General features: G+C 31.9%; 1 protein-coding gene across 3 annotated transcripts in view; it reads right to left on the bottom strand.

Annotated features, from left to right (window-relative positions):
* Positions 1–2,995: 2,995 nt before the first annotated feature.
* Positions 2,996–9,305, bottom strand: part of LOC143180954 (uncharacterized) — a 44,316-nt gene continuing 38,006 nt past the window's right edge. Inside the window, exons 5-6 of one of the 3 annotated variants that reach the window (XM_076381020.1) lie at positions 5,171–5,522; positions 2,996–4,906 (exon numbers count right to left, since the gene is read on the bottom strand). In XM_076381020.1, coding sequence (XP_076237135.1) covers positions 4,724–4,906; positions 5,171–5,522 — 535 coding nt within the window. In that variant the 3' untranslated portion in view covers positions 2,996–4,723. The remainder of the gene's footprint in view (positions 4,907–5,170; positions 5,523–9,305) is intronic. The other 2 variants (XM_076381019.1, XM_076381021.1) reach the window with 2 other exon arrangements.

Below are 9,305 nucleotides of genomic sequence, written 5' to 3'. Positions count from 1 at the left end.
ATTGGAAATATTTAACACGTTTTTCTTTATATCGACTCATAAATACGGGAAATACGATTTCGATCCCCAACTTTGGGGTGGTTTTCACCCGCTTTACGTAGGTTTGGACCGATATAACTCATGTCGAATATTTTAAGCTACTCAACAAACTTGCCAAATTTCATAAAAAAATATTATAACTTGTTGCACATATGCCGTTTAATTTTATACTTATTTAGGTTTATTTCTAACTATATTTTGACATTTATTCTGAAATTAACTATGTTAACTAAATATACATATAGTAAAAGAATTACATTATATAAAATATTGTTTTTAAATGAAAACTGTTTTTTCATTAATGAATAGCCACACAAATAATAACACGGTAAGGATGATTCATGAAACAGGCAATCAAATCAAATTCAATTAACTAATTTAATTAAGTAACATATTTAAATGTATAAGTTTTCATAGAAAATAACCGAAATAGGTTTCTTTTAGTAAGCAATCTCAAAATCTAAGTGCATATTTGTTTAGCACTATAAGCGAAAATATGCTACTTTTGGAAATCATATCTTATTAATTTTCGTGGCAAAATATGATAAGATGGTTTACTTCGTACGAAACGTAACATTTTCAATTATATCAAAGACAAATATGTCCTTTTTCGTAAAGCAAGTTAAGCATGATACTTTTCGTAACATAAATCGATAGGATCAGAGTTAATTATATTCAAAATTCAGGGTAATGCAGGGATAAAGACTGGATTCAGGTAAATAGTAAAAAATTATCCACTCATAAAACTGGTATTTCTTCTATTTTCAACATACTAGAAAAATATCTCTAAAAATAATCAAAAACAAATATTTACAACATTACATAAAAAAACATTCAAATTTCAATGCATTCTTGTTTGCCAACTCGTTGGAAAAATTACAATTTGCTACCAATATATTTGCTAAACTTATAAAATTTTCCATTAAAAACTTCAATCTGATACCCCTGAAATGCGATAAAACTATGTTCAAGGGAGGTTCATTATCTACCACCTTCCCCAGAAATGTCGTCAGGGGTATAGCGTGCAAGAAACTTTGGCTCACAAAGGCTACAGTGATATTCCAAACTTCAAGACTTCAATTTATCATCTCTTTTCAGGCACTTATTCACTCTTGCTCCGTTCTACAAAAATTAAATGCATCTTCATCTATGAAAGAACCATTGAGCCATAAAATTTGGCTCTCAACTCGCTTTATCACTTGATCCTTTATCAAACAAGCTTTTCTTCACTTTCTACTACTGGAAATCGATCCTACTTATTGAAAGGAACGTTCGCTTGAGCAAATGCAAGATATTTGCATTTTTCTCTACTAAATTATTTGCATGTATTCATGTATTTAGGAATGGAAAGTTTTAGAAGGATGAGTAGCTTCTGACTGAAGCTTCGGCACTCCCCTTTTCGTGGCATTTTATGTGCTGTAACAGCAAGATATCGCACTATCGTTATCTTAACAATGTTGTCGTCGCGACTCAACATAGATACTAAACTATTTTCATATTGTTAATTCGAGTAGAGCTCAGTACGTTCCATTAAACGTCTCTCGAGAGAAGTTTAACATTCTTTTTACATTAAAACGCACTTCAAAGAATTTTATTCCACAATTCCACCTTCTATGGCTCGCATAAAGAGTATACAATTATTCATTTGATTCGCAAAGCCAAGTTAATTTGAATATCTACGTTTCGTTTTATGAATTAAGAATGCTACACATTAAAAATTGTGCTTCAATAGACAAAGTGGGCTAGAAGTCATTTTCATTACATCTTTTGATTGTAAATTGTATAAAAATAAGTAGAAACGTAAGCTTCAATTAAGATCTTATTAACTAATTAAAATACATTTTTTCTAATTAGGCATTGAAAATTCTATGCTTTAAATAGCCACCTTTCGTCCGTTTACAAATTTGAGTTCGTGTTACAGAGATAATTTTTTAGTTCATTTCTTTCAGCAAGCGTTATGACATATCCAAAGTGTTCGACTTATGCACATAAATTATCAGTAACTTATCAACTTACTTGTAATTAACGTCTAACTGCAGAGAGGAAATTTGACATTTATAACCTTAATATCGCGCCGAAATTGTTGCTAAGAGGAAATAATTGAACATCTGTTTCTGATATAATTCTCGTATACAGATAATGTATGTACATATTCATTATAAACTTTTTAAATTGAACTTTATATATATATATATATATATATATATATATATATATAATCACTTCTTTTCTAAAATATATATATATATATATATATATATATATATATAATTAGGGCACATTTCAACGATTTCAATATCATTGGGATATGTTATCAAGGTCAACATCCTCGGTAATTTCACCAATACATGTAACTGTATTATTTAAGATTGGGAGCAAAATTAGGATAGGTTTGGGGTAAGCATGGGATAGATTTAACAATAATAATTATTGTTTATGTGAAATTCTATAATACGTTATTATTAGTGTGTTAGCGACAACGAACTTTTTAGCGTCGGCAAAAGCATTTATCCTGACGCTGGTTTGCTGTCGTATAATTTATGATTTGGCATTTCAATTTGTCTGGTCTGCAAAAGGAGAAATTGAGACTAAATAGTCCTAGCAACAGATGATGCATAGTGACCACATTGGATCTTTGAACTGTAGGTTGTTTGGAATTGCTTTCTAATGAAAGGTGTTTACTGAAAGCAAGCGATCTGACGTTTTGCCATGTTGCTAAAAAAGAATATTGTTTCTAAAGAACCTGGCTATGGACTGAAGGAGGCGAAGGCGGTGCCTTTTGGTAAGAGTACTGTGATTTACATATCTCACAGTATCTACTTACCTTAGAATTGTCGATTGAGAACGTCTCTGGAAGAGTTTTGTAACAAGTACTAATTGGAAAAATATTAGTCATAGTATTCAAAAATGCAATTATGCTATTGTCATATTTGTATTCACGACAAAACAAAAATTCTCTCATATATCCTACATGATGTGCCTTGTGATCTCAAGAAATGTTGGTTATTATTTAGCCTTAGTTTTACCTCAGGCATGTTCTATATTTTGGGTGGCACTGGTATTCAAGTTAATACAAGGCGAAAGATGAGTGTGACACGAAAAGTATGCGACATTTCTGATTAAAATAAGAGGCAACGCGTGTACATGTTGCGAAGTACGAGTACAAAATATGTACGTAGTAAAGATCTACTGCAATCTTGATGTGTCCTTGTGTTTATATATTATTTATAATCGAATACAAAATAGTTGACAACATACTTTATTTGCTTTACATATATAAATGTTATATGCATATTATTCTTAAGCCTGCTATTCAATCTACAAAGTTTTCTTTCCAGAGCCTCTACATATGTTAAATTTTAAAATATATCTAACCCAGACCTAACCCAAACAGAATTCAAACATTAGAAATACATTATATAGTATCGAACATATTTTTGTGTAGTTGTATCTGTGAAAAGCAACACCATGCGGCGGTTAGGACCTTGATGACATATCTAAGTAACATAATGTTGAGATGTGCCCTAATGTGTATAATTACCGAAAAAATGCAAAAATTATTTTATTAGAAATAAAATAAATGATCTGTCGAGTTGAGAAAAGAACTTTTTGGCACTGTACTTGCAACGTACCTAGTCAATATGCATATACCGCTTGATTTCGAACCCTAGAATAAGTATCTGTAAAATTTTAAAAACATATCTATAAGTACTGTAGTGTTTACAATTGCCTAATCTTATTAAAGTAGTAAGTACTGGAACCCTGGAAAATAACATACTGTAAACATTATGAACATACCCTAGGATTTTATTCGAATTCAATGTTGTAAACAGGCAACTATTACAGTACAGGTAACCTGTAATGTTTACCTATTATATGTATATACCTATGATAATAATGTCTGTCAGTTATACGATAATTGTAACCAATAACACACAAAACGAATCACATAACTACACAGAATAAAACTTCATTAAAGAACTCATAAAAACTTTGAATCTACTTGGTCAAGGTTCAATTATATTTAAACGTACCGCTTATATTTCTTAAAATACTATCTCGACTAGGTTCGAGCCTAAATTCTTGCTTTTATTTCCAAGTATTCATGAAGTACTCAAAATTATTCAGTCATATTTAAACGTACTTACAATATATATATGCACTTTATTCCATCTCTATTTAGTATAAGGCTGTTTTCCTTGCCACAAGTTGGTCTATATGGACGTTTGCCCCGTAAGAAGTTACGCTATGTGGTAACGATACCGTGTTGACACTAGCCTCGAGCGGTTAATTAAGCTTACTCTGACTACAGCATAATAAATATAAGAAATGTCTTTTTTAGCCCCTAGGGATACTAACAATGAGTCTCCTGTTTATTGCAAAGTAACCATTACATGACGAAAAGGTATTGTATATTAGAACTCCTGTTTTCTACTTTTAATTTGAAAACTAGAAATCTACCAAGTTTATCTTTATGGAGAAGTGCTCGTAACATAATTAACACTATTGCACAGTAATATTCCCACATTCTAAAGATTCTAATTTAAATATTAACCTTCGTCTCAATTTTTATTTATAACTATTCTAGATAAAGTAGGTGCTATAATAACAAAATTTCAATTCTCTGAGCATTTATGATTGAGTGGGTCAACTGTAATTTGCGTTATCGATTATTTTCAACGATCTACGGTACTAAGAACTGTGTAAAATCGCGAATTTCATTCTGTCCGATAAGGACGTTAAATATGTCTCTCATAGTAAGGTGATGAATGGTCTCATTAACTCTGCCTGCTACGTAACTCTGGATACCCGGAAGTATATCTGGCTTAATAATGTCCAACACCTTTGGCGTGAGATCCTGAAAGACCTACAAATAAACGAGTCCGAATCAATATAAGTGCCCCTAGGGAAATTTCGTTATATCGACACGCTATGTTTAGCAACCATCCAATTAAATTTACAGGAAGGTACTTTTCTCTACAGAAATACTTAATTTCGACTTCTTTCAAGATTCCAAAGAATTATCTTTAATATAAAGTTAAAATAATATTTAAAAGGAAATTATGAGTTGCTAAAGTAAAAATCAAAGGATAACTTCAAAAGTGTTTGATGATAACCACTAATACCTTACCTTACTCATTACTCTGCTAAGTTCTTCATCACCCATGAAGTTCTCCAACCACATATCCGCGGACCTGACCGCAAAGTCCAGGTCGAAGGTCTTCAAGTACACGCCTCTGGAGAAGCCTAATACAGTGCTCACGTACAATTGAAAGTCGTAGAAATTGGCCCTGAAAGGGCCACCACCGTGTAACTGGACCATATCGCCGAGAACTCCAGATATGTTGTAATACCCTTCAGCATACACATGGGGAACAGTTACATTCGCGGTGATCGTAGGACCGATGAGCGACAACTTTGCCTTGTTGATGACAAACGTTGAAAGATTGTGCACTATCAAATTCTCAATAATGAGAGAAATGCTGCAACATAATTATACAATTTCATAAATTTATACTTTAGAAGCGATTTGATTTTTTCGAGTTTTAATTTTCAAATGATATGGAGAAGTCACAGCAGTTGTAATAATTCAATTCTTAATATGCAGTACCGAAAAATGACAACAGAAATAATGGGATGAGCAGAAACATAACTCTAGGTGACGGTAAATAGTATTTACTATTACTAATATTATTAATAATACTATTTCAATAGTATTTTCTGTCACCTAGACTTGCGTTTCTATTCATCACGTTTTATGGTACTTCAAAATGAAGCACTTGTCCACCTACAATTACTAATTTTATGCTGCTAATGTCCATATAACACGTTCTGAATTTTTCATATCCATGGTTCATTTTCGTACATGGTATCGTACTACTACAACTTTCTGTTTCCTGATGTCAGTATACTCCCCACTCTTTCATTATCTAACACGAAGACTAAAATTTACTTTGAAACTAATGTTTCCTTGAAAGAAAACGTACTAATTTCTTATGATCAAACGACTTGTGTTTCATAAGTCTTTGATATTTTAGTATAATATTTTAATACAATAATAGAATACTCACAAATCGAACTGTGTTTTATCTAAGGATTAACATTGTACAGGGTGTTTAGCTACAGGTAAAAGGAAAATTGAGGGGAGATTCTAGACATAAACATAAGATAATAATCAGGAATCCCGAAATATTGGTTAAATATTTCGTTTGTCAGAGTCAAAATGACTAGGCGTCCGCGGTCAGTGCACGAGTTCACCTTTCGGCAGTTAATTATAAGCATTTAAATAAGGCAATGACAATCATAGCTACCACTGAAAGGAACTACTTGTCACTCACAATTGCAATGGGATTCTACGGCTCATCAAGTACGAAACTACTATTTGCTTTGACTGATTTTAAGGAAATTTTACCAGTTTTTAAATACTTATGAATAACAAGCAGAGGCTCCCTATAGTGTTATTATTCTTGATTTTCATCTTATATTCTTTTCTATATGTAATCGAACACCTAATACATTTTGTTTTCCTTTATCTTCTCTCTTCTCCATTTTATTTTCTTTGTATTTATTTATTATTACTACCTAGCATTGTTTTAGTTTTATTTTTTCCTCCTAGTTCTTACGTCACTTATGCGTTTAAATTAGATTTAATGACACCATCAACTAAGTTTCTTTTTTACACCGTATCTCTGATATATTATATACGGCCAACTTAAATGATTCAAATCGTACCAACACTCGTTATTTCTCTCTTATTCAATGGCTGCAGTATATGAATGAGATGGAAAGTGTCGGCGAAGCCAAATTCGTCTGAGCTAGGTGTACGTCGTATCTATCATGTTAAAGTAGTGTAATGAGAAAAAAATGGTGTAGCCGCTCATAATATGAAACACTGGATTTTAAAAGCTCACCTATAAAACAAAAATTGGTTTTTTATTGAAATCAACGATAAAGCGTGATAAAATCAGTAAGTGTTCAATAGATAAATAGTTAAAGAAGTGAAAATTTAGATGTACAAAATATCCCAGGATGAATAGTACAAGCAGGCAGGAAGTGATTCTACATGCAAAGGTACATCGAGAATGAAGAATAACATTGTTTCCCTTCGTTCTCAAGGTTTCGTGTTTGAAACCTAGTCAAGTGTCCGTGTATTACGCTAAGTCCTGCTTACAGAAGCACATTTAGTATAAATGTCGACAACGTGGCGCTTACAATTAGTTTTTTATACGGTGTCAATACTGCATTGATACGTTTTAAAAGATCATATTTTTGACATTTAATTAATGTCGAAGTTATTTGGTGAATTTAATAAAGATCCTGAAATAACAAATATTACAGAAAAATAAAAATTCGTCACACCGAAGAAATTGATTCTATTAGTGTGTATTTTTACACCATATTAAGCTTGATAACAGATAGGAATATTCAAGATAAAATTTATAGCGTTAGAATATTTAATACTGATTTGACGTTATCCGACAGAATACATTTTAACAAGTTTAAAACTTTGTATTTATCAGTTCCTGTATTGTTAAAATTGTCGTTTTCTTACAGGACATATCAAAGATGGATAGGAAAGAGTTGGGACAAAAGTAACATTTTTTACATTTGGCCTAACTTCAAATTACCTTTCAGTCATATAAAATCGAAACTATTGGCCTATCATTTGACCCACGTTTTAGTTTTATACGATAAATAGTCAAAGGGCTATGGCTATTTTCTACAGTTATTGTCATTGTTTCGTCCTAGAGGGTAGGGTAGAGGTAGAGGTAGGGATTTTCTATTATAAAAACCATAAAAACAAGTATTTAATTAAACATATTTTAAGTAACGATAAAGAAAAATATATTTTAAATAACGAAAGTTAATAAACAACCAGCATCGTGCATTTCTTTGATATCGTGTATTAGTTTAATAATTCTTTCATTTACTGTAAATGACAATTATAACAGGCGTAATGAAGATCACTTATGGTGCAGTCTTTATGGGACCAATCCCTTACTATTTAGATATTGCATTCATTTTTCTCTCGAACAGCTTTCACTGCAGAACTTCAAACAAACCAGACACATATAATTATCGTTATGTGAAAAATTTCTATCCTGTGTACTATTTGCTTGCCTCATTTCTTCATTGTTTTCTTGCCAACATGTATACACTAAACTTTTATATGAATAAAAAAGTGTTACAAGTTACTTATGACTCTACAGTGACGTGTTACTTTTGTTCCCGCACATGTTTTTCATAATAAAAATGTTATACCCTATAAACTACAAAAGACATATCAAAAAGAAATACCAGAACTTATAAAGACATTATCTAAGAATGGTTTAGTAAATTATTCGCTAAATATCTACAGCTTAACTGTGAATATTAACAAAACAACCAAAAGAACAGAGTTTTATCTGGATGATCTTAACCTATTTGAGACCGATTGCACACCGTGTGTGCAATAATAATGATGAACAATTATCCGTTATTCTGAGTAAAGTAGTCGTCGAGATAAGACTTTTTTCGAATTATAGTAACGTAATTCAAATTTTAGCAGATTTCACTCCTGCGGATCGTGTTCGAAAAAAATCGCCGTCTTGAATGGGTTAATACACAAATTCAGCTTGACCAGTTGCGATTCATGTTACTGCTCAGCTCTGATTGATGCAACAAAGGAAACATTACTATTCACATGTAACTGTATAAAAGAAATTTCCTGGAAATGTTCATAGAAAGGGAGATGAGGCTTGTTCCTTTCATGACGCCGTTACTTCTATCTCTGCTCTCCTCTATACAAATGGTCATATATTTTGGTGTTTTAATTTGTTAAACGTTTGTATAATTTTGTTTTTAAGTTTATGAGGACTTATAGCATAGACTCTTTGCTTTATGTGATCTGACAATTACAAATCCAGCGATGTGACATTCAGTGATTTGAAAGGCCTATCTAATGGATTATCTTCCACTATAATCAATCAAATTTTGTACAACAGACTAAACTATGTTCTCTAATACAGAAAATAATCATTTACCAAGGAACTGTAGGAACGATGGTTCAGTAAAATTTTGTGGCAAGCAATCTGGACCGTTGATATGAATTCCAATCGTTCTAATTCGTATATTAATATTTCATCTAACTTTACCTTCGACTCGCACGTGTCATTGCAACGTAGTCGATATTCCGTCGACATCTAGAATGAACGCGTTCAGGTTGGATTTAACCGAGTGCACGTATATTCGACCACTGTTCAAACTCAATTTTTTCGAGAATGAAA

This window comes from Calliopsis andreniformis, chromosome 6, assembly GCF_051401765.1.
Source record: "Calliopsis andreniformis isolate RMS-2024a chromosome 6, iyCalAndr_principal, whole genome shotgun sequence".
NCBI lineage: Eukaryota > Metazoa > Arthropoda > Insecta > Hymenoptera > Andrenidae > Calliopsis > Calliopsis andreniformis.
Note: the sequence above shows the minus strand (reverse complement) of the source record. Positions and strands in the feature narration are given on the sequence as shown.